Source organism: Engystomops pustulosus, chromosome 1 (assembly GCF_040894005.1).
Source record: "Engystomops pustulosus chromosome 1, aEngPut4.maternal, whole genome shotgun sequence".
Classification (NCBI taxonomy): domain Eukaryota; kingdom Metazoa; phylum Chordata; class Amphibia; order Anura; family Leptodactylidae; genus Engystomops; species Engystomops pustulosus.
The window spans coordinates 228,819,598-228,846,202 of NC_092411.1; the positions used below are offsets into that span (position 1 = coordinate 228,819,598).

The window sequence follows — 26,605 nt, forward strand, 5'->3', positions numbered from 1 at the left end:
CAAAGAGACTGTTGTACATACATAATCAAGATAATGGGCAAAGTTGACCTGCTCCCAAAAGCTAATGATTTGTGAAAAAAGTGCCAACATTGCACTTTTAAAAACATCCACATCCGATTCTTGAAATTAAAATGTTTGCTTTCAGTAGTATTCAGTCATTGAATTTGCTTTTCAACACAGGCTAGGAAGAAATTAAGTACATACTGGTAAATCAGTTTCCATTAGTCATCCATGACGGCTCACTTGGGGGATGCCCCTTGACTTCAGTGGGGACAGGAAGAAGAGGGGTTAAAAGCCCCTCCTGACATCCGCCCGCCAGTGACTACCAAATTACCACACCAGGATAGATGGAAAATTATTTTATTCAACGTGTTTACACTATACTTTGTGTCAAACAACGTTTGGGAGGGCGTACAGAGGCATTCATGGATGACTAACAGAAACTGATTCTCAATTTCTAGGTTTTTCATCCATGACTGCTCACTTGGAGATGTATCTAATTAGTTTGTACTAGGTTGGGATTATTGTTGATAATGAGATAGCAATGAGAAACTTAGTTTTAAGAGTCGAGAGTCTAATACTTGTTTTTTCAAGAGGCTGAAAAGGATCTTGAGAGATGGTGTTCAGAACCAAAGTCAGATCCCAAAGAGGAGCTTACCTTAAGGTTTTCAGCTAGAGTCTAGTAGAGACTATTATAAACCGTTTGACCCACCTATGTTCCTGTGAGAGGGCAGTCAAAGAAGGCACCAGGGCGGAGGCTTGGACCTTCAAGGCTCTCATGGATAATCCAGTGAAGTCCAGCCTTGAGGAAATCCAAAATCTGACATGGACAGGGTGGCTTATATTTGCAGAAAGACACAAATTTCTTCCACATCTTATGATATATGGCAAAGGTGACAGGACTTCCACTATGTTTTGGGGTATGCATCACCTTACATGACATGCCTTGTGAAATCAGAAATTCCCATTCAAAATTCATGCAGCTAGTTGGAGTATTCCCGGACCCGATGGACTATGGACTAAGGACTAAGATCTTTTTCAGGTGGTGAAGGAATCCGATTCTGTATGGCCATGGTCTTCAGGAGAGAATACCAGCCCCCCAGTACACAACCTGCAGCCCCTGCCCCCCAGTATATAGCTTGCAGCCCCTGCCCCACCCCAGTATATATCCACTAGTCCCTGACCCCCAGTATATAGCTTGCAGCCCATGACCCCCAGTATATAGCTTGCAGCCCCTGCCCCCCCCCCCCAGTATATAGCTTGCAGCCCCCGCTTCCCCCTAGGATATAGCTTGCAGACCCCGCCCATTAAGTATAAAGCCTGCATCCCCGCCCACCCAGTATACAGCCTGCATCCCCGCCCACCCAGTATACAGCCTGCAGCATTGCCCGCCGAATATATAGCTTGCAGCACTGCCCACCCAGTATATATCCGCCAGCCTTGCCTACCCAGTTTATAGCTAGCAGCCATTGCTCCCAGTGTAAAGCCTGTAGGAAAAAAACAAAATGTGTGCTCACCTTCCGATTACCCCACCACCCCTTCCCCCAGCAGGTCCTCTTCTATCCATCGATGCTCCTGCATCTGTGTCCCTGCACAGTCTGTCGCAGGCACCATGATGTCAGCCGCTCACTGATGACTGATGTCATGAACCAGTGGTTCAACACCCGAACCAGTGGTGACTTCAGAATGTTAATTTTGAAAAATTATTCAAGTAGGCCAAATGTTTTGCCCCAGAAGCAAAGGGCATCCCCAGAACATATGCAAAAGTTACGCCGGGTCCTCCGGACACTGTGGACATTTTGCATCTGGACCCCTGAGACCAACTCACCAAACCCCTAGGGTTCGATAGAACCCAGGTTAAGAACCACTAATCTAGAGAATACGGATTCAAGAAGTCTAGAATATGACTGCATAATATTGAGATTAGACCACTAGCTGAGCCTTTGTGTTTCAGCAAGTTAACAATGACAGAAGTTGAATAAGACATTTCTAGGTGAGATCTTTTAGAAGGGGGATCATGATTGGTTGTGGCTGTGACTACTTTAACCTCAATTAATATTTAAACTCATCCAGTTCCTTCTCATCTCTCATAAACCTATCAATGCATGGCTTGCAAATATTTTTTTTTTTTTTTATAGCTCTCTGACAATTTATTAAAAAAAAAAAACATGTTACATCCTTCAGCTGGCATTTCCTCAGAAGTGTTTCTCTTGCTTCTCCTCTTTGCCTTTCCCTTTTTAAGACCCCATCTTTATCGTGGGAAAAGCAATTAGGAAAAGATTAATCGGCTACAGTGAAAAAAAGTTTCACACACATTGCCCACAGCACCTTACATAGCGCATATACTAATCACCAAAAGATCCAGAGATCACAGATCAACGTGACAAGCAAACAACCTACTTTAAATACTTTAAGGAAAGCCCACCCCATGTTCGAGGCCCACCGGCGTTTGCGCATCGCTCTGTGCTTTCTGAGCATCACTTCTGGCAGTTGCTGGAAGTCATCATTCTGCGACTCCCACACGTGCCACAATGCATTCAAGAGCATATGGCCTCTTTCAGTAGCTGCGCGAACCGCAGGAAGAGCTGATACAGGGCATAGAAGGAGTCAGGAACGGAGGCCAGCCCTGGCCCAAAATGATGTCAGAGTGACTTCATGATCATGGTAAGATGGATTTATTCGGTCCCTTCCCCCCTCACTTGAAGGATGAGAGGGAGAGGAACCTCTCCTCATCCAACCCACTGTGGGGACAGGAAGACACTGGCGGGAGGATGCTTGGTGGGGCCTTAGGGGTAACACTGGGTAGCACACAGAGATTGCCTTTCAGGCAAAAATAACTATTTTAGAACAAGGATTTCTTACAGATAAAACAGATCTTTTATGGGTCATTGTCAAAAAAAAGAGCAAATGTAAGTTTGTCAGTGCAATCATTGTGATCATATACTATTGAAAAATACATATGAAGGTTTTTAAACAATAAATCATAAAATAATCACCAAGTAATGAGTAACCGGGGGCAAATAACCACATTGCTTAGAATAAAATTGTGTTTTCAATAACTTTTATGATTAATATTCCATGACTGATGTGGTCTATTATGCAAAAAATGCCAAAGTATCACATTTTCATTAGTTTTATAGTAACATCCAGTAAAGCTATGGAGCAAATTCACAGCCTATAAGCAGAGATTCCTGAAGTGAGACTGTGTAGAAGAGCGGGTACATTAAAGGTTCTCTTCTGGCTAATATTGGCTTTTTTAGCAGAAAGCAGATGGATGACTGAATTAACAAGACTTCATGAAAGGTCAGGATTGGATAACATACTTGGTGAGTCATTTTTTTTAACTTCTCACACACTGGGTGACATTCCATTAAAGGAAAACAGAATGTGTTTTGTACTTTATAGAGTAAAAAGATATGGATTTATCTATAAAATAATAAGGTCTCTAGTTCTGTGATATTTATGGCTCAAACTGAAAGGCTGTTAACATAAAAAGAAAAGGAAAAGATAAATGCAAAATAAAAGAAAATCATCATTACTGTGGTAGCAATACAGAAATGGCCATAACTTATTGTTTGAAGTCCTCCTTCCTCTGATAATTACATTTATAAACAGAATCCTCTTTTCCTAGTGCCATCCTAATTATACATGATGTGTCATCAAAAACCTTGGCCCGATGCCCACTAACCCGGACATCAAAGGACTCTGTGTGAAGTTTTTGTGAAGGTTGTTCTGCCCTTTCAGGCCTACCATATATACTCGAGTATAAACTGACCAGAGTATAAGCTGAGGCCCCTAATTTTACCACAAAAAACTGGGAAAACCTATTGACTGAAGAATTAGCCGAGGGTAGCAAATGCATTGCTCACAGCCCCCTGCCCCATTATGCAGGCAGCCCCCTGCCCCATTATGCAGGCAGCCCCCTGCCCCATTATGCAGGCAGCCCCCTGCCCCATTATGCAGGCAGCCCCCTGCCCCATTATGCAGGCAGCCCCCTGCCCCATTATGCAGGCAGCCCCCTGCCCCACATGAAAAAAAACCTGTCACCAGGAATGTGACTTTTAGCTGGTGACAGGTTCCAATAGTCTATGCCGATTTAAAAAATGTCTGTCAGCATTCTGAATCATTTCAGCAGTTTATTTCATTATAATTCACATTAAGTGGCTCCCTGTCAGCAGCATGTGATGAATCCCCAGGAGGGTATATACAGTACTTTTGCAGACTGGTCCTTAATCTTTGCATTACAGAGGTGGAATTTTGCAGCAATAAATGGACACCCTGAATATTATTTTTACACAGTGCAAATCGCTTTTTGAATGTAGTGTGGCAATATGCTATACTGGTACTCTATTTCACAGAAAATCTGCATTTAATCCATAAAGTATGCAGTTAGCAATGGTTCGTTCACACAGAAGATTTCAGGAAAAAAATCCAAAAACCCTAACTTTTATCGACACCAATGGGAGGACATAGGGCAGTGATGGTGAACCTTTTAGACGTTGAGTGCCCAAACTACAACCAAAACCCACATATTTTTTAGTGCCAATGCAACAATTTAAGCAGTAACTTATTAATTCCTGCTCTTTCACTTGTTTAAATTGTATAGGCACCTGAGTACAACAATACAGTAGAAAGAAGGAGAAGAAGTTTGGATTATCATTGTAGCTTCCTTCTAGGATCCTGGGCTGCCTGGGACTGCAAGAGGCCTTGAGTCCTGTCTGGCAAGCCCTGCCCTGGGTGCCCATAGAGAGGGCTCTGAGTGCCACCTCTGGCACCCGTGCCATAGGTTCGCCACCACTGACATAGGGGCTCCAGCATACCAGTCAAAATCTAGACTGGAAAGCACAAAAATCTGTGTTAAATTCCACTTTGTGTGGATTTTGAGCCTCATTTAATCAATGCCATTTTCTACCACTAGAAATAGATCATGTAGCTTCTTTATCAACTTTAGAAACTATTGAATTTAAAAAAGGGCAGGCTTTGAGATGGATTTTTTAATAGCAAAATCCTCAATGCCTAACTAGACCATAGTGTGTTATATTGGTGGTCCGCAACCTTTTTGTATCTGGGGACCAGCTGCACCCAATTTTTTTCTCAGGGATCGGGTCATATATCTGCTAGCGAGAGGCAAAGGCTTTCCCAGTTATTTATATGCCATAGAAGCTATGGAACCCCAGCATGGCTGATGATTGCTGCCCTCAATGTGATCGTGAAGGCGCACACCTGCTGCATATGTTGTGAGAGTGTCCCTGTCTGGGAAAATTTTGGGGGGGGAGGTGTTGGAACTTGTTGGGACTGTGTATGCTGTACAGACACCAGCTACTCCCATTTCATGTATTCTGGGTCTGATTGATGAGGGAACAGATGAGGGTAGAGTGAAATTAGGTATAACCCAGATGTTAAACCAGGCAAGAAATTTTATTGCATACCACTGGATTCAGGTGGCTCCTCCCACTAAACAAAAATATATTGATAAAATGAATAAGATTATAAGTTTAGACAGGGGGGGTGTATCTAAAAAGGAAGGCGAAAAGTCGGTTTGAGTAAATCTGGGGGCCCTGGCTCGATTCACCAGGTTAACCATGTGTATACTTACAGATACATTTTGGCACTGCTATAATGAGTGGTAATATATCATGGTTTTGTATATTCTGTAATCAGACTGTTTCCATTGGTCTTATTAAAAATACCTGCAGTGGCGCCCATTCTCCTTTGTTTATCTTTGCACAAGATGCGGACTCTCTCGACTGGTGTACTTTTTTCCTTACTTATATTGTATGCTGTATATTTCACAATGCAAATGTCTATTATTGCTGTACAACTCTCGAAGGGGGGAGGGTGGGGTTTTTCTTTCTCTGTATGTTGTAAAAGATGGAATTAGTCTTACCGGTAATTCGGTTTCCACTAGTAACCATGACGGTCCCCACCTGGAGGTTGCTCCTTATATCCTGTAGGGACAGGAAGTCACAAAAGTTTAAAAGGCTCCTCCCTAGCACCCCACACCAGTGTCTACCAAAGTACCACCTGGAAGGATGTAAGTGCATACACCTTTGGACCCGTTACCAAGAAGGAAGGAAGGGAGGGAAATAATGGGGGGCCGTCATGGTTACTAGTGGAAACCGAATTACCAGTAAGACTAATTCCATCTTTTCCACCACGTTCCCATGACGGCCCCCACCTGGAGACTTACCAGATTGCCCATTATTTGGGAGGGACCACTGCCTGGAGAATTTTTCTGCCAAACAACAGATCGCTCTGAGAGGCAATGTCCAAGCGGTAGTGCTTTGCGAATGTTGAGGAGCTTGACCACGTGGCTGCACGGCAGATCTGGTCTAAGGATACGCCTCTTTTTTCTGCCCATGAAGTTGCCATGGCTCTGGTAGAATGAGCTTTAATACTTTCTGGTAGGGAAGTGTTGGCTGATTTATAACAAAGTATGATGGTAGATTTAATTCACCTGGCTAGTGTTGCTTTAGAGGCTTTACAGCCTTTGTTTTCCCCCCCCAAATTTATTAATAGATTAGAATCTTTCCTCCAACTTTGTGTAGCTTCTAGATACAGAAGCACAGTCCTCCTAACATCTAAAGTCTGCCATCTCCTTTCACCATCTGTTTTAGGGTTAGGATAGAAAGAGGGAAGTATAATTTCTTGTTTGCGATGGAAGTTAGAGACCACTTTTGGGAGAAATAAGGGGTCTAGTTTAAGGACTATTCTATCTTCTAGGACTTTTAAGAAGGGATCTTTACATGAAAGGGCCTGAATTTCTCCTAATCTACGAGCTGTAGTGATGGCTATAAGAAAGGCTGTTTTTAGTGTAAGGCTTTTTATGTTTTTTGCCTCTAGAGGTTCAAAGGAGGGCCCTGTAAGATGGTCTAACACTAAGGAAAGATCCCAAGGGGGAGTTTGGTTTTTAATGTAAGGTCTAATACGGGAACACCCCTTGATAAATCTTTTGACCCACTGGTGGTTGGCCAGGGGAAAATCAAGAAAAACGCTAAGTGCAGAAATCTGGACCTTGAGTGTGCTTGGCCTAAGACCCAAGGAGAACCCTGACTGTAAGAAGTCTAACACTTGAGCTAGGTTTGGGGTTCCCTGAGAGGGAGGACGGTCTCCGCACCAGGAGCAGAATTTTTCCAGATCTTTTGATAGATGGCATTTGTTACTGGTTTCCTGCTTGCTTTCATGGTGCTGATCACCTCACTAGAGTGTCCTCGGGCTGCTAAGAACGACCTCTCAGGATCCAGGATGTCAGTTTTAACTGTTTTAGGTTTTAATGATATAATGGTCCCTGTGTGAGAAGGTCCTGACGGTAGGGAAGATGATATGAATTGTCTATTGACAGTCTTTGAACAGCCGGGAACCAGCTCCTTTTCGGCCAGAATGGAGCAATGAGTATTAGAAGAACCTCTCAGTTTCTGTAGCACTTTTGGAATCAAAGATATAGGGGGAAAGGCATAGACTAGACCTGTTCCCCATGACTGGCTGAGAGCATCTAGGCCTGATGGAAAGCCCCTGGGATCCAGAGAGAAAAATAGGGTCGTCTTTTTGTTTTGAAAGGTGGCAAACAGATCCAGAGTTGGAGTTCCCCACAGGTGGCAAATCTCCAAAAAGGTTTCTGGATGTAGAGACCATTCGTTTGGGTCCAGTGTGACTCTGCTCAAAAAATCTGCTTTTGTATTCTCTATCCCCTTTAAGTGGATTGCTGAGAGGGAGAGGAGGTGAGATTCTGCCCATCTGAAAATCTGGCAACATAGATTCGTCAGGCTCTTTGATTTCGTTCCCCCTTGCCTGCGAAGGTAAGCGACCGTAGTCGTATTGTCGGAGAAGATTTTGATATGTTGACCTTCTATGGATTTGTGTGCAGCTTTTAGCGTTTCTAAGACCGCTTTCAGCTCTCTGTAGTTTGAGGACATGGAGCGGGATAGATTGTCCCATTGTCCTTGAAGATGTAGGTCTGGGAGAACTGCCCCCCAACCTTTCAGGCTTGCGTCTGTCTGTATTGTGAGAACCGGGGAGGGATTCCACCAGACCCCCTTCCTTAAATTTTGGGGATTTTTCCACCAATTTAACGAGTGTTTTACTAGATAAGGGATTTTTACCTTGCGATCTAGATGTAGTGGATTTTTGTCCCAGATTCGGATCGTCCAGGCCTGCATGATTCTCGTATGACTTTGTGCCCAGGCCACGCACTGGATACAGGAGGTCAGGAGTCCCAGTAGACTTAGAGCTGCCCGGATGCTGCAAAAGATTTTCTCCTGAAAGAGACTTACAGTTTGTTTTAATTTTTTGCACTTCTCTTGTGGCAAGAAGGAACTCTGTTTCATTGAGTCCAGCACTACCCCTAGAAATATCTTTGTTTTTTCTGGAGAGAAATTGGATTTCTCCTGGTTTATTACCCAGCCTAAATCCTGAAGGAGAAGTAGAGATGTCTGTAGGTGATTTTTTAATTCTGCTTCTGTTCTGGCCACTAAGAGCAGGTCGTCTAAGTAGGGTACCATTACAATATTTTTCATTCTCAAGTAGGCTACAACTTCTACCATTATCTTGGTGAATATGCGTGGAGCTGATGAAATTCCAAACGGTAGTGCCCTGAACTGGAAATGAAGAATTTTCCCCTGAGGGGATTGAATCGCAAACCTCAGATGTTTCTGATGGTTTTGGAAAATTGGGACGTGATAGTACGTGTCTTTGAGATCCACTGTACATAGAAAATAATTTTGACCTATGAGAGGTACTGTAGATCTTATTGACTCCATCTTGAAATGTTTGGTTACTATAAATTTGTTCAATTTTTTTAGATTTATAATTAAACGGTAAGTGCCGTTCGTTTTTTTTACTAAAAATAGAGGGGAGTAGAATCCTTTCCCTTCCTCTAACTTCTGTACTGGGACAATCACATTCATGTGACACAGCTGCTGAATGTTGGCCCATAACTGAAGATTTTGAGTCTTGGTAAATTTGGGAGAAATTTGGAAGTTTTGAGGGGGAGGGGGTGGAGAAATTCTATCCTGTAACCTGATTGAATGATCTGCCGAACCCAAGGACTCGGGGAAATTTCCTCCCATTTTGTTACAAAATAAGAAAGCCTCCCCCCCACCTGTAAGTCATTGTCTTTTTTGTTTTTGGTCAGGGTTAAAGAGGTACCCGCGACCTGCTCCGCCTTTTGCGTAGCTCCACCTGCCAGTCTTTCCCTTTTCCCTATATTGGGTTTTATTTTCCCTAGAGGAGCGAAAGGAAAAAGAGGGTCTTTTGGGGGAAGGTTTGTTAACTGGAAACCCCTTTTTCTGTCCGCAGCTTTTTCCAGGATAGAATCCAGTTCGCTGCCAAATACGAATTCTCCCTGAAATGGAATCCCACATAACATGGTCTTTGATTTAACATCACCGCCCCACTGTTTTATCCATAATGACCTACGGACTGAGTTAGTCAGGGCCGCTTCTTTAGCCGAGAATCTTAAAGCCTCAGCAGATGCATCGGCAAGGAATGCGGTAGCGGATTTTAAGAGGGGCATAGACTCTATGATAGATTCTCTAGGGGTTTTATTTATAAGGTGGTTTTTTAATTCTGAGAGCCACAAAAAGAGGGTTCTAGCTACAGAAGTGGGCGCAATGTTTGTTTTTATGTTTAGGGAGGATGCTTCCCACGCTTTTTTCAAAAGGGCATCAGCCTTCCTATCTAGAGGGTCTTTAAGTTGTGCAATATCCTCAAAGGGAAGGTCAGTTTTTTTAACCACTTTGGTGACCTGAACATCTATTTTAGGTATAGAATCCCATAAGGCGTTATCTTCTAACAGTAGTCTATTGCGAAATTCTTTAGAAACTGATATTCTTTTCTCTGGGGCCTTCCACTCCTCTAGAACTAGATCTTTTAATGTGTCTACCACTGGAAAGACCCGTTTCTTTTTATATTTAAGTCCTCCGAAGAGTTCAGACTGAACCAAGGATGGTTCAACCACGTCCTCGATATCTAGAGTATTTTTTAATGCTTTTAATAGATTATCCAGTTCCTCTGAGGAAAATAGATATTTTGCCTGATTTAGTTCTCTAGGTTGAGCTTCTTCAAGGTCATCCTCTATTTTTTCACTAAAGGATCCTGAAGGAAAATCCGAATCCTCTTCAGAAGAGGATGTTTGAATATATTTAGTTTTTTTCTTAGGGGGTTCAGGTAAGTGGGCCGCAATAGATGAGGATACTTCCTCTTTAATTACTGATCTTAATTCCTCTATTAAGGAACATCTCTCCTCTTTGAGGATTTTATTTAAGCAGTCTGGACATAAACTCTTTTATAATCCTCTGCCATTTTTGCATTACACAGCCCACAACGTTTGGAAGGCTTTTTAATTGGTTTTTCCTTCTCTCTTTGCTCCTTTTCTCTAGGCTCTTTTTGATCCTTGCCCTGAGAAGGTACACATAATAACAGCCATTAATACATAGATAAGCTGAAAATATAGCAGAGAGGTAGCCCAGGGCTTGTACTTACAGGTACCAGGACCTGGAACACGTTAATCGCTTCATCTGCCATGTGGAAGATGGAGACACTGGAGCCAACGTAGTGTTTGTCTGAGACCAGCGCCATATGCCTGAGGCTTGGTGGTTTTATGTCTGGGCTCCTCCCCACCCCCTCCGGAGAGACCCGGAAGTGTTACCTGATTGGATGTCTGGACCGGAAGTTCCTCACGATGCGCCGGAAGTTCACCGCCACAACGAGACCCAATGCCGGAACGCGCATCGACCGTGCGACAGATTTTTTCAAGGTATGCCGCTTCCATTTCTCCTCTTCCCCGGAGCGGAGGACCAACTTTTGTCCGCTGGCCCGGCAGGTAACTTTTCTGCCCCTGTACTCTATTCTTCTTTCCCCTTGCTGAACCCACAATTAGCCGCGCGGGACCGCTGGATAGGTTCTAGCAGGGGAGAGTACAGGGGACCGGGGTGTTTTTAAGTCTTTTCCCAGCACTTAAAAAGTGTGGGAGCGGACTGGTTCCTAAGAACCTTACAATTTGTGTTCCTCAGAGAGGAAACTCTTGCGACTTGTATCCCCTAGGGACAGGAAGACACTGGTGTGGGGTGCTAGGGAGGAGCCTTTTAAACTTTTGTGACTTCCTGTCCCTACAGGATATAAGGAGCAACCTCCAGGTGGGGGCCGTCATGGGAACGTGGTGGAAAATTGACTTTTTTAAAAAGTGTGAAAACAACCTAAAGAAAGCAGACTGTAAAAACCCAGTTATTAGATGGCAGAAAGGGCAGATAAGTCAAAATGGAAAAATATTACAGTACAAGACATAAATACATGGCAAGCATGTAAGTCTTGTCCACAAGTTTGTGGCCGGCCGGACATATGTCCCCACAGATAGCTTTGGCGCCCAGCATGGTACGCTGCACACACACACGTGGCTCCGTACCGTACCATGCAGGGGAAAAAGATACTGCATGCTCTATCTATGCTCTATCTCTATCTAAGGGAGGGGGAGCAGTGCTATGGCCAGGCGAGCATTCGTCAATGTGAAAGCAGTCTTAGTCTACATGTTTTATTGTGTTTTCTGACAAACAGAAAGAGTCAAGCAGGCTGCCAATTCTTATTAAATTCTCATAGCTCCAGCCGGTCCTAATGGCGTCACCCAATGTGCATCTCTTTTTCACTGTCCACCCTCACTGACAGAAACAGGAAGAGAAGAGTGCGGGAGTAGTATGAATCATTTCCGGTGCTGCAACATCTTCTATTCATCAGTGCTCACACATGCAAACAAAAAATCAAAGATACTCTGCAGACACAAATGTAAGTAGCAGGAATGCTAAATCAATTGATGAACATGCAGTGGTTATTACTAATGTAGTAAAGGCACATGAACAAGAGTTGCCAACCTCTCTAAGGGACTGTGAGATAAATAAAAATATGAAAGTTATAAAACAGTATCTCAAAAAAAAAAATTAATTATTTTAAGACACAGTGGAAATCCATAAATGTTTAACTAATACTCTGGGAGTTCCCTAGTGAAGTGCAGGAACCCCAGAAACCCAACATCTACTCAGTCACAAGTAAAAGCATTTTATTATCCAAAGAGAACATATTCCTGGTATCACACATCACTCCTGGGTTCTAAATGATTTGCGGCATCCTATAAATTTAATGACAAAAGTGTGGCTGGTCATTTAACAGTTAACACACTGTATAACACCACTCATAATTCTAGGATATCCAGTCACTAGATAAAATGAGAATTCCCACTTGCAGTTTCAAAATGTTTTCTGTTCACATCTTGCTGAACCATCAAAAGCTACACTAGCTAGAAACTGCAAGTCTTCAAGCAGTTGAACCATAGCAATATAATACAACAGCAACACATAATGGCTCCACCAAGGAGAAATAAATCAAAAGAATGCCACAAAAATCTTACCCATTCCATAACCACTGTACAGGCTTCTTTCGCGCTCTATGGTCTGCTTAATGACGGTCTCCCGAGAGCCATGCTGTCTCGCTTGTCTACCTTTGATGCTGTTATGCAATTCAATTTGTTCCAGCTCAGTATCGAACCGATGTAAATAGCTGAAAATACAGGGGAAATTACCAAGATGATGACCATAATATCTGTCATTGAAACAGTACTAATAATTTTAATTTTTTTGGGGGGGAAGCTTTCTACTGTTTGGCACAGCACTATGAGCATAAGCCTTAAAAGGACTAGGAAAGAGTCTGCATTAATGTACACTGTTATATGGAGCATATAAATAATAGGCAGCTGTGCTGTATACATAGGGACCATTCATCAGCGATAATGGCATCAATCTGCCCTCTTTATAGATCAATACTATGAGTCATATCTTTCAGGTACTTTGCCATTTGATTACACAGTAATATATACTGTAATATTGGAAATTTTTCGGTTGTAGAGCGTAGCTCCACTTGGATAACAATATTAAAGGGAACCTTTCGACTCCTCCCTACTAAATATACCCCACACAGAACCTTACAGAAGACTGTAAAGCTGTCTCAATGTTTCTAATGTGCTTCTTCTACGTTGCTGCTGTGCTATAAAAATGACTTTTATTCCCCTCTCAGATATCAAATCAAGGAGCTGGGAAATCTCTTAGATCCAGTCAAGCCTTCACTTCCTCACAACAATTTTTTTCTTGCAAACCCACCCCTGAGCAACTTCCCCCAGCTAGCCATCACTCGCACCGGCACTGCGTATATTACTGGCGCACGCTCTGTGCAAGCGGTGTAGCCGGCATCAAAATGTCAGGAACACTGCGTATGGGTGGGAATTTTAAACTGTAGCGTAGTGATGTAGAGCCAGAGGCAGTACAGAGGGGTGGGGTTTATGAAATAGAGTGCCATCAGGAGGTGGGGGGAGTTTGAGGTGAACCAAGTGCACCTCCTTGTCTTGATATCTGAGGGGGGAATTAAAGTAAAATTTTATGGTACTGCAGTAACGAAGAACCACCCAACTAGAAACATCACAAACTTATGCCTTATTTTAAACTTCGCCTTTGATTAATAGGCATCAAAAATGTACTGTTTTGAGACGATAAAATGTCCAAAATTTGAAGCTATATCAGAACCACATATATGTGAACACATATGTAGCCGTGGCTGGGAGCCCAGCATGTACGTTGGACAATGTAATTAATGTGAAGAAGGGATTAAGGCCAGCAGTCACAAGCACATGTTTTCCTAGAGTAACCTGGACTACATATCCCAGCACCACCTGTTACACTGTGCCATTGCCACATAGACAGGAGCTGTAGAGAAGAGGACTGATTGGCTGAGAGGGGGATGGTGGGGACCTCATGTGCAGCAGAGAGGACTGCCCAGCAGCTCAGCCCCTGCTGGAGAAGCTCCACCTCTGCACCCCAGCCTGATCCCCACAAGGTCTCCAGATCCACCACACAGGAGGTTCCTTGGAAACATTTCTAAGTATTTTTGGCTATAAATCAGAGTTGGTGGTCTCAGGGACACTGTATATCAGCTAGAGTCTCAATCTATCCAACTACTACATTGACATAGAATCTAGCACACAGCAGCAGAAAACTCCTTTGTACCATTTGTAAAAGGCAAAAATCTACCACTTTACAAACTGGAACTATGTCACAAACATGAATATTTGTACAGCACCACTTTAGCGACAATTCTCTAAATTATTATTTTGGTGAACAGACCATAATTCAACCATCATTCACAATGAGTATGTAATTACATGTGTTTCCTACCTTTCAATTAGCTCACATGCTTCCTTTTTATTGTACTCGGTTTTGTTAGGATCGAGACGACTATGAAACCACTCTAGTTTTTCACCTACAGGAAATAAAAATAGTAATGAAATTAAGAAACCACGTAAAGGGAACATCTTCTCTCTACAGGTTTTGGGGAACCCTTCATTTTCCCCGGGAATGTCAAACCTGGTATTTTGTGAGTGTGCTTTATCTGGCCAATCCCGAGTCACTAACTTTTGTAGTGATGCAGTCTGGTCTTCCCCATCAGAACCAGAATATGTGTGGAATATTTTTGCATGATAAATGACAACAAGGGTAGATTTTGTAATCTGCAGCATGTAGACTCCTTTTTGCAGATTCGTACCATGGCCAGTCCTTTTATAAAGGCTTGATTTCACAGTGCAGAGGATAGGTTTTTAAAATCATTATTAAGATATATGATGCACAGAATCCCTGCTGCCCCGTGGAACAGCAGCTCTGAACTATAATCTAGATCCTTTTGTAGGAAAGAAGGGAATACTTGCATCATAGATCACCATGCACTATGGTTAGTGGGCAAAATCTAGCCAGCGCAGTCGAGTGCCGTGGGGCTCAGGGATCACTGTTCGGCTTACGGGAAGCTTAGATTGTTTTTGTAATAAGTAAATTAGGGGGGAAAATTAACTGCATTTTACTTACGAAGAATGCTCAACTTCAACGCCTTTTCATTCTTCAACCTTTAAGAGGAAAAATAAAGTTCATCAATAAACTACATTTAGTTGTCTAAGGGACGAGAAAAAATAAATAAATGTGGACCCCAAAACGTATTTATTTCCAGATCATGTTCTATTTCAGTGGCGTAATGGTCGCGGTCACACGGGATGCATCTGGACCCGGAGACAAAGATGGGCCCGCATGGGCTCACCGCGCGGACGCTGATTACATCACTAGGAAGAGGAGGCCGAGTCCCATTCCCCCTCTCCTTAGCGCTGTGACCAGTCACTGCAGTACTTGATGCGGCTAGGATAGGCCGCATCGAGTACTATATTTACCGGCTGACAGTAAAAGCAGCACGGCAGGAATCATCCACCTGCAGCTTTAAGACGAAATCGACGGGATGTAGGCATCACATGGCTTGCATCATGACGTCACTGCACCGGGGCAGAAGGAAGGAAGCCGCCGGAAGGCAAGCAAGTGTTTTTTTTATTTTGGGACAATTAATAAAACATATATAAGAATTTGACTCCCAAAACAAAATTATGCTGTACTAACTACTGATGAGAGAGCAGTATAATTTTAGATCATATTTAGGAGAATTAATTTATTTTGGGGGCTATGATAGCTATTTTTCTTTGTTAATAACCAAGAAGGCATAATAAAATATACCTTATATACTCGAGTATAAGCCTAGTTTTTCAGCACAAAATTTGTGCTCAAAAACCCTAACTCAGCTTATACTCGAGTCAACTAAAAACATAAAGACAAAACTCACCTTTCTGTCGTCACCCATAGGTCCTCTTCTGTCTGAGACAGTCTGAGACAGAAGAGGACCTATGGGGGACGTCGGAAAGATGAGTACAGTGTTATTTTTTTTCCTACTACAGGGGCTGGGCAGGCTGTATGCTACAGGGGTTGGGCAGGCTGTATGCTACAGGGGCTGGCAGACTATATACTGGGAGGCTGTAACCAATGCATTTCCCACCCTTGGCTTAAACTCGAGTCAATAGGTTTTCCCAGTTTTTTGTGTTGAAATTAGGGGTCTCTGCTTATACTCGGGTCGGCTTATACTCGAGTATATACGGTAACTTTTACTCCCTCATTAAAAATCAGGGGATATTACATATAGTATCGTGTGATAACTTTACCCTGGTGCAGAATCTGGGCTCTCCATCAGGGCGAGGTTATCACATGTACTGTACATAGTATCCCCTGATTTTAAATCAGTCTGTAAAGTCTGTAAAAGGACACCCGAATTACAGACAACCCATAATTACAGATAGACCCCTCTGACATCTGGTGAAGCTTTCTGAATGCTTTGGTTTTTTGCACTTTGTTGCAGTATTATTGCTGTGATTTTTTATTTGAGCAGAATATAGGGAGCTCTGCTAATATAGGGAGTCTGTAAAAGGACACCCGACTTACAGACAACCCATAGTTACAGATAGACCCCTCTGACATCTGGTGAAGCTTTCTGAATGCTTTGGTTTTTTGCACTTTGTTGCAGTATTATTGCTGTGATTTTTTATTTGAGAAGAATATAGGGAGCTCTGCTCTGTTCCGTCAAGTGCCCATTGTTTGTTGTAACACACCTGTTGCAGCTTTTAAGTTCTTTTATTTTTTTGTGTGTGTTGTACAATATTTAATAAAGATTGTTCTATTTTGTGGTCACTTCTTGCATCACTTTTTCCTTTTGTTGTGTTAATAGTATTTTTGATTCATGACCATTGTATTGATACAGTGCCCGCCTATTTTTCTTTACACAGTGTATGCTATGGCCAGGGCGAGAACATGTTAGTAGCCTAAATGTGTAAACCCAATCTGATGGAACGTGTACAAGCCTTTACTGAAAACAGGTTACATTCAGATCAAGAACACATTCTAAAGGGCATATGTTAAACTACCACAAGGTGTTTAACAATAGCAATACAGAAATACTTAAGTAGTATATACAAGTACTTACTTCTCCTTTCTGTCCTGCTTGTGACCTTCTCGTACTAACTGAGCAGCTTTTCTACTGTAAGGATGGATGACCTTCTTTTCTTGTTTAGCTTTATTTTGCGGAGCCTTAGGCTGCAATTTATAACCCACCGTTAATATACATTTTCAATAAAAATGACTGACAAATAATGATTTACAAGGTGGAAAAACAAACTACAACATGTAAAATAAAAAAAAAAAAAAGGTTTTCTGTGTAGAGTTAAAGAGGGATTGTTAAAGTATAGCTTTTGTTAGGATGGTCTGATCCCATAATATGTATGCGTTTCCATATCTCCCGTCTTCTTATAGAAGGATTTAATAAGAAGAAACAAGCAATTATCTCAATTCTGTTGCTGGACCCGGACTAATTAATATTTTCTACTATATCCATTAATTACTAACAATCTGAAGGGAGGACAGAGCTGAAAAACATTCTCATTTAAAACTTGGCTAAACATCCGCAGAGCATATTCGGAATGAAGTCTATTAGTTCAATTCTTCTGACCTGCAGAAAAGGGTCTTCTAATCCTGTGCTTTTAAATTGGAAGTAAGCCCTTCATGCGGCAAATTTGCTTATGTGTGTAATGAATATGTGAAAATGTGTGTTTCTTTGATTTATCTTACTTGTTGGCAGCTAAATTTAGAAGCCAAGATACATCTCCATAGCAACACATTCTGATAGATTCTAATGGATACCCTTTATCCATACTACATGGGGAAAAACTTCAGGCCAGCTGTTGGAGAAGCTCCAGGTTTCTATGACCACAAATCATCTTAATGTGATTTGTAGATGACAAAAGTACAGCAAAACAATTATAAAGAAAACATTTTACTTGATGTTCCCGAGTCTTTCTTAGTTATTTATTTAGATCATTTATGTTACACATTGCTCTAACACCATAAAGTGCTCTTGCACACGATAACAGTTGGGCCTCAACTTCCCCAAACACATCATGGGTAAGGACACTTGTACTCTTAGATATTCTATGACTCACAGTAGCATATCTTTATCTGTACACTGGCATGTACTTTTGTCCCTTTGTACTTTGTATATAACGCCATACTTTGGTTTTGTATATAGGAGAGGCGCACTGGGAGAGACCAAAAAGCGCTCATAGTGTAGTATTTTGTAGAACAATAGACAAATTCAGATGGGGGAGGAAAGAATGAGGCTCACTAGATAGAGTTGTGCAAGTTCCAAGCACAACACTAGTGGTACCAAGCACAACACTAGTGGTACCAATCAGGTGCTGCCTGTTGACGGGATCATCAGAGCGCAATAGCCACACCGGTCTGGATCAGATACATGGGATGATGGGGTGATTGTCGCTATGGCGCACACTGGTAGTCAAAAGTGATTCGGAGGGTACTTCACAACATATCTGTTTATTGGTGTTTCGGTAAGACAACGCGTTTCGGAATCAGCTGCGATTCCTTTTCAAGTGAGGAGAGACTAGAAGCTCAGGTCTTAAGTGTCTTCCCAGAGCTGTGATTGGTTTTGTATATATCTTTTACCCATGATTGCATGACAACATATTTTATGATCCTCATCATGCAGCTTGTATGTTACCACGGTGTAAAATGATTCACATGGTTATAGTCCATGCTGTTTAGTGCCGGGGAACATTTTTCCTGTGCACAGTTGTCCATTAATAGTACATATTTGTATTTTAAATTTTTTTTTTCAAAACAATAAAATTTATTTACATTTGACTAGTTTTATGGTGGAATCCCCTTTTTGGTTAGAGTTCCCCAAACACATGCACACTTAGATAAGCTGAGCATGAATATGGTATGAATTAGCTGGGAAAAGGGAACAATGTTGGTGTCAAAATTATCTCCACTAAGAAGCAATAATCAGGCAGCTATTTTGCTGGAATATGTAGTTGAATGACTTATCTCTAAATTATAGTGCAGCTATACTGATATAAAAAGAACATAAAAAAATATATGTAATAAGCAATGAAATGTAGGTCAATGAAAAGAGAAAGCCTACTAACAGCACAACAGTAACCACACTAGTGTTTTATATTCAATAATGTGTTAAAGTGTAACTGTAAAGGTTTTTTGTTTTCCACAAATCAATAGCTCTTGGAATGTAGAAACAACTTTGCCTATTATCTCTATTGCTATAGCCCTCAGTTTACCCGAGTGCTGCAATGGCTGCCTCCTTTCCATGTGCTGATAAGCACTGGAATCCACTATGGATTCATGGGAGGGGAGGAGCTGCTGCTCCCTGCTCACAGAGAAGGAGGTCATGTAACAGTGAACTTAGCAGAGCTGGAATTGTGCTGAACAGTAAATGCATCAGAGCTGGATGTGTATGCAGATGTCTCCTGTACAGAATAGTGCGGTACAAGATCTCACTGTTCCCGATCAGTCCCTCCATCCCAGTCAGTGATTCTACAGAAGTTTCTCTGTCTGTCTCTGCTCTTCTCACTTTCTCCACCTTGCCATGGGCAAATCTAAATCAAAACACAAACCCCACATATATAGCATCACCACGTAACAACCGGTAGAATAAAATGAAATAATTATTGAACCCGTAAGATGAACGCTGTAAAACAAAAACTTACCATATATACTCGAGTATAAGCCTAGTTTTTCAGCACAAAAAAATGTGCTGAAAACCCAAACTCGGCTTATACTTGAGTTAAAAAAATTATTAAAACTCACCTTTCCCGCGTCACCCGATGCTGGCTATATACTGGGGAAGGGGGCAGGCTATATACGGGGGTGGGGGGGCGGCAGGTGCTGGCTACATACTATGGGGCAGGGTCAAGCAGGCTATATACTGGGTAGGCTGTGACCAATGAACTTCCCACCCTCGGCTTATACTCGAGTCAATAGGTTATCCCAGGTTTTTGTGGTAAAATTAGGGGCCTCGGCTTATACTTGAGTCGGCTTATACTCGAGTATATACGGTATTATTTTTACCTATGTAATCCCACAAAAAAATACAATAAAAAGTGATCAACAAAACATATGTACTCGAGAATGATACTTGTAAAGTACAACATGTCCCACAACCAGCTCTGTAGCCAAAAAATGGAATTCTACTTGGAAGACGGCAATGCAAAAATGATTTTTCCCCACATTAGGGTTTTAGTTGGCAAATTTAGTAAAACATAAGAAAAAAATATTCAACTATGGTATCCCTGAAATCGTATCGACCCATAGAATAAAGATAACATGATTATTAGACTATACGGTGAACAGGAAAAAAAAAAGGTTAAAAATCCAGTACAGAATTGAAGCCTTTCTGCTCCTGACCTAAAAAGAAGTTCATAAATTTTGAACAATAGGGGAAACCAACCGCAAAATGGTAACACTGGAAAAAGCATCTCTGTACTCAGGAGAAATTGTATAACAATTTTTAAAAATGGGTTTTCTCTTAGCTTTTGGAAATGTGCAAATTTTAGGGCTAAATGAACGTATACCCGACAAAATTTGACCATTCTAAATTTCACCTCCATTTTCATTCAATTACTATGAAGATCTTAAGGGGTTAACAATCTTCCTAAAAGCTGTTTCTGAGAGGGATGCAGATTTGAAATGTGTTGATTATATAGGGGGATTTTAATACTAAATATTTAAAATTTATTCAAAACAGTATTTATCCCCAAAATAAGCAATTCTGAAAATATGGAAAATCGATATTCTATTCGCAAGCCGTGTGACATCAAAATAAATTATCCAGACATTTCAAAAATGATGAAAATGCAAAGTAGACACATGGGAAATGTTATTCAGCAACTTATTTAGGTGGTAAATTTATCTGCCTGAAAACGCGATGATTTCCAATTTCGAAAATGGCACCATTTTCCAAAAATTCATAATTTTTTCTTATTTTTGGTAAAAACTTATCAGCCAAATATCAAACACAGCTTTTAGGAAGATTGTTAACCTCTTGAGATCTTCATAGTAATTACATAAAAATGGAGGTGAAATATAGAATGGTCAAATTTTGACGGTCATATGTTCATTTAGCCCTAAAATTTACACATTTCCAAAAGATAAAAAGAGAAAACCCACCATACATTTTTTTAAGAAATTTCTCCCAACTACAGAGACCCCCCACATGTGGTCGTTACTTGTTTTATGGGCGCACGGTGAGGCGCAGAAGGGAAAGAGCACCCTGCAGCTGCCAGGATTTTAGTTACCTCATTGGCCCCTTTTGTAGGCTATAAAATTTCCGCTTTTTCGTTATTGGGGCCATGTGACGCCATTTTTCATGCGGTGTTACTATTTTTGGGTTGGTATCCCCTATTGCTGAAAATTTAGGAAGTTTTTTTGAGGTCACAAGTAGAAAAACATCAATTCTGTACTGGATTTTTAACTTTTTTTTTCCTGTGTTTGCCGTATAGCCTATTAATCATGTTATCTTTATTCTTTGGGTCGATACAATTACAGGGATACCAGACATGAATATTTTTTCTTATGTTTTACTTAATTTGCCAAATAAAACCCTAATGTGGGGGAAAATCTAACATTTTTGCATTGCCGTCTTCCAAGTGGAATAACATTGTTACGTTTTTGGCTATGGATGATGGCTTGTTTTTTGCGGGACATGTTGTAATTTGCAACAGTATCATTCTGGAGTACATATGTTTTGTTGATCACTTTTTATTGCATTTTTTTGTGTGATTAAACAGGCAAAAATCATATTTTTTGCCGAGTTTTAAATTTTTTTTTTTTACGGCTTTCATTGTACAGGTTCAATATTTATATCATTTTATTTTACGGGTTGTTCCGGATGCGGTGATACTATATATGTGGGGTTTCTGTTATGATTTAGACTTTTTTTGTGTTATATGTCTCTTTATATGTTTTGGGGCTTATGGCCATTTTTAGTGATTTATAAACTTATTTTTATTGAAAAACTTTTTTTTTTTAACTTTTTAACTACTTCTACCATGGGACATGAACAATTGAGGGTAATAGCAGTGTCAGCCTATGCACATGCATAGGCTGACACTGTGCCTTTAAGATGACGTCACAGACGCCATCTTAAAGGCACTGCCTTCAGGCGTGTCTGGGGTCCCGATCTGACCCCAGAGATGCCATAACAACGGACGGCGCCCCTGAAAACATGGAAGAAAAATCCCCCAAAGGCATGTTAAATGCCGCAGTCGCGCTGACTGCGGCATTTAACGGGTTAAACACCTGCGAGCGGAGCCCACTCCACACATGTCAGGGGTAGATTACCGATGACATCCACGACCCTCAATACCGGTTCGGCTCCTGTGCAGAGCTGAACCGGCATAGTCTCTGCGCAGTAGCTGTACTGCACCGAGCGCTATTCACAGGACACAGCGCAGTACAGCTACAGTGCAGAGTGCTAAGGGGTTAAAGGAGATCTACAATCAAAATCAATCATGGATAAACCAAGGGCCCCTAATCATGCATGCAGGCACTGTGACTGTGGTAATCTTATTATATTTATTTTCCATGGTCCATTGTCCTTGAGGACTTTTAAAAATTATGCTAATGAAACTGAAGGGCTACTGGTGTAGTTCCCATAGTTCCTCCCTGCTGTCACAGCCTATGAAGCTGAATCACGGAGGGGCTCTAGGAATAGCCCCAGTAGTGGGAGGTGAAAGTGCTGCTTGCACTCTGTAACGGCCAGTGTAGATACAGCTTCTGATAACATGGCTATAGTTTATTTGGCTCATTAGCATAATTGTAAAAGTTTATTTTATAAGGAAGGAGGCCATGGAAAACAAACAGAAGATTACCACCGTCACAGTTCCAGGATCTATGAGTAAGTGTCCCTGGTTTATCATGCTTGATTTTGATGGTAGATTTCCTTTAAAGGGGTATTCCCACAAAGATTCTTAAATATACTCTAGATAACAAAACAACACATTCTCTAATTCAATGTCATAAACAAAAATACAGCATCTTAGATATATTTCCGTTATATCAAAATTATGGTGGCACTTATTGATTTCTGTTAAGCCGAATTCGGGTGCAACCACAGTAGGTCTTAACACCAAAAAGACCAAAAGAGACAAATAGCAATTTTTGTGGATGTGGGCACGCTCAAAAAACGGTTTCAGAAGTGAAAAAATATAATTTTAATTTCTGATGGAACGTTAGCTCTTTTACAATATGACAAACGGTAAATATAAAATTATAACAAACAATGTAGAGATATCCACAAACGGATATTATATACACCTTAGTGTGGGTACAGAGACTTGGTTAGTCCTTTTATGTATGTGGAATACCCTTCTGACAGGACGTTAATTCTTTTAAAATGTAACAAACAATTAATATAAAATTATGACAAACAGTGTAGCAATATCCACAAACGGATGTTATGTGTACCTTAGTGTTTTAATCGTAGGGTACAGGGACTTGGTTGGTCCTTTTATGTATATGCAATACCCTTCCTTGTGAAACCATATACTGTGTACACTTATATAAAACCTATACAATATAATGTCCCAAATAAGTTTTTAGGCAGAAGGATGAGGACGCTGGATTGATCCTTATTTGTTTGGTTCCTCTAATGGGTATATGCCAAAAATAAAAAATTGCATGCATAAAAATGAAAAATAAAAATCATATCAAAATACGTTGCAAAAATAAAATTTAGAGGGTAGATTGGTATCCAGGAGGTTTTGTTATTGCACAAGGTGTAGGGCCCTACACCTGTGAGGACTCTTACAGATCGTTTTCAATAATGCTTGGAAATATGGACGTTTGAACACTCACGGTTAGTTGATCGCATATGGCTGTCTCTATAGTCGTGTTGCTGCTTTTGTTATGCAGGAATAACCAAACGCCAAATGTTATATAAATTATTTGTTGGCCGTTTTCCACGTGTGATGGCGTCTTCCGCGTGTGATGGCATCTGTGTGTGTCGTCCAGGAACGCTATCAAGAGGTGTAGATTCACACGTTCCCTACTTCTCCACGTGGTCTCTCCCTTCACAGCTCGGACCCTGCGATCACCATATGTCACAGATGGCGTCACACTCGTTGGCGTGTAAAGTTGTGTCCGCCAATATTCTGGATAGTGGACCCCGGCTTACCGGCGTCCTGCAAGTAAATATCTTCCTGCAATTTTATGGAAGATGATGCTGGTAGGTCTAATTCTATGGGAGTGTTCAGATTCTGTAAGAATCTAGCAGCTAGACGCGTTTCAAAGCGCAATGCTTCTTCCTCAGTAGCTTTGTGGTTATGAAAACCTCCTCATTGTTGCACTTGGTTAAATGCCCCTTTTGGGCTAAGAGTTGCCTGACCTGGATCTGTATAGACTGGATCGGGCTGTAGAAAACCTGACCTGGACCAATTTACTTATATTCTCTTCAAGATGGTATTTTACGTTTGCGATGTATATGTCACAGTAGATCGTGGCAACGAACAATATAAAGCGACAGACATGTTCCAAACATATATACAAAACAAAAATATAAGGATACAGTTCGATACAAATAAATATAAATATAAAAAAATATATATAAATATAAAAATAGAAAAATCGATATGTTCGGATAAATATTTTTATATTTTATATATATTTAAGTATAAAATGGGTACAAAAGTGGGCATAATTCAATGAACGTTTCATCAACAATAGGGAAAGGGTGGAATTTTCCTTCCGACAGTATAGGGTGTTTGTTTAAGTAGCAAATTGGTTTGTATATGTGTAGGTTGTATCTAAAGGGGATTGGCCCCACAGTAATATACACAAAACATCTTATTTTTATAGGAATTTTGGGTGGGGGAAGCCGGAGGGCAGCCACATGTGCTGGTATACAGCCGGACCAATGTGGCTAACGTTACGGCTGCCTCCATCCAATTCATGGAAACCAACATTTATAAAAAAACAAAAATTTCAAGTTCTGCATTGAGGCCTCTTGGTAACATAGTGTCAAAAGTGAATATATATCTCGATTCTATTTTGGACATTTTGGCAATGTAGTCTCCACCTCTCCAATTTTTTTTGATAGACTGTATAGCACAAAATTTCAACTGTGTTGCGTCCATATTATGAACTGTTTTGAAGTGTTTTGATAGGGTATGTGTTTCTAGTCCTTTTTTAATATTTCTCAGATGTTCTGAAATTCTCTCCCTTAGGGATCTGATCGTCCTCCCAATGTATTGTTTTTTGCAAGGACAAGTTATCAAATAGATTATCCCACTACTATTACAGGTAAGGAGTTCATTTATGTTATGTATTAATTTATTACTGGATGATAAAGAAAAAAGATAAAAGAAAAAACCACACTTCCACAGAACATGCAAACAGCTTGTGACACACAAGAGAATCAAAGAAAAATAATCTTACCATATAACACTCAATATAAAAAATTAAAAAAAAAAAAAAATCATTACCAAACATTGGGATATCTTAAGGAATGATAAAACACTCCATACAATCCTACCCAACAAACCACCTATAATTTACACTAAGGCCCCGAACTTAGGCTCCCAAATAGCTCCATCCATAAAAACTAAACCAAGAACACCGAATGAAACTTGGCTAAATTTAAAAGGCTTCTTTAGATGCGGCGATTGTATTTTCTGCAAAAAAACTTCTTTCTCAAAACGAACCCAACAAGTTACATCATCCAGTAATAAATACATAACATAAATGAACTCCTTACCTGTAATAGTAGTGGGATAATCTATTTGATAACTTGTCCTTGCAAAAAACAATACATTGGGAGGACGATCAGATCCCTAAGGGAGAGAATTTCAGAACATTTGAGAAATATTAAAAAAGGACTAGAAACACATACCCTATCAAAACACTTCAAAACAGTTCATAATATGGACGCAACACAGTTGAAATTTTGTGCTATACAGTCTATCAAAAAAAATTGGAGAGGTGGAGACTACATTGCCAAAATGTCCAAAATAGAATCGAGATATATATTCACTTTTGACACTATGTTACCAAGAGGCCTCAATGCAGAACTTGAAATTTTTGGTTTTTTATAAATGTTGGTTTCCATGAATTGGATGGAGGCAGCCGTAACGTTAGCCACATTGGTCCAGCTGTATACCAGCACATGTGGCTGCCCTCTGGCTTCCCCCACCCAAAATTCCTATAAAAATAAGATGTTTTGTGTATATTACTGTGGGGCCAATCCCCTTTAGATACAACCTACACATATACAAACCAATTTGCTACTTAAACAAACACCCTATACTGTCGGAAGGAAAATTCCACCCTTTCCCTATTGTTGATGAAACGTTCATTGAATTATGCCCACTTTTGTACCCATTTTATACTTAAATATATATATAAAATATAAAAATATATATCCGAACATATCGATTTTTCTATTTTTATATTTATATATATTTTTTTATATTTATATTTATTTGTATCGAACTGTATCCTTATATTTTTGTTTTGTATATATGTTTGGAACATGTCTGTCGCTTTATATTGTTCGTTGCCACGATCTACTGTGACATATACATCGCAAACGTAAAATACCATCTTGAAGAGAATATAAGTAAATTGGTCCAGGTCAGGTTTTCTACAGCCCGATCCAGTCTATACAGATCCAGGTCAGGCAACTCTTAGCCCAAAAGGGGCATTTAACCAAGTGCAACAATGAGGAGGTTTTCATAACCACAAAGCTACTGAGGAAGAAGCATTGCGCTTTGAAACGCGTCTAGCTGCTAGATTCTTACAGAATCTGAACACTCCCATAGAATTAGACCTACCAGCATCATCTTCCATAAAATTGCAGG

At 40.7% G+C, this 26,605-nt stretch overlaps 1 protein-coding gene across 1 annotated transcript in view; it reads right to left on the bottom strand.

Annotated features, from left to right (window-relative positions):
• TMA16 (translation machinery associated 16 homolog) overlaps nt 1-26,605 on the bottom strand; it is a 71,122-nt gene that overhangs the window by 11,459 nt on the left and 33,058 nt on the right. The window contains exons 2-5 of the mRNA XM_072120336.1: nt 16,867-16,976; nt 14,886-14,923; nt 14,205-14,289; nt 12,392-12,540 (exon numbers count right to left, since the gene is read on the bottom strand). Coding sequence (XP_071976437.1) covers nt 12,392-12,540; nt 14,205-14,289; nt 14,886-14,923; nt 16,867-16,976 — 382 coding nt within the window. The remainder of the gene's footprint in view (nt 1-12,391; nt 12,541-14,204; nt 14,290-14,885; nt 14,924-16,866; nt 16,977-26,605) is intronic.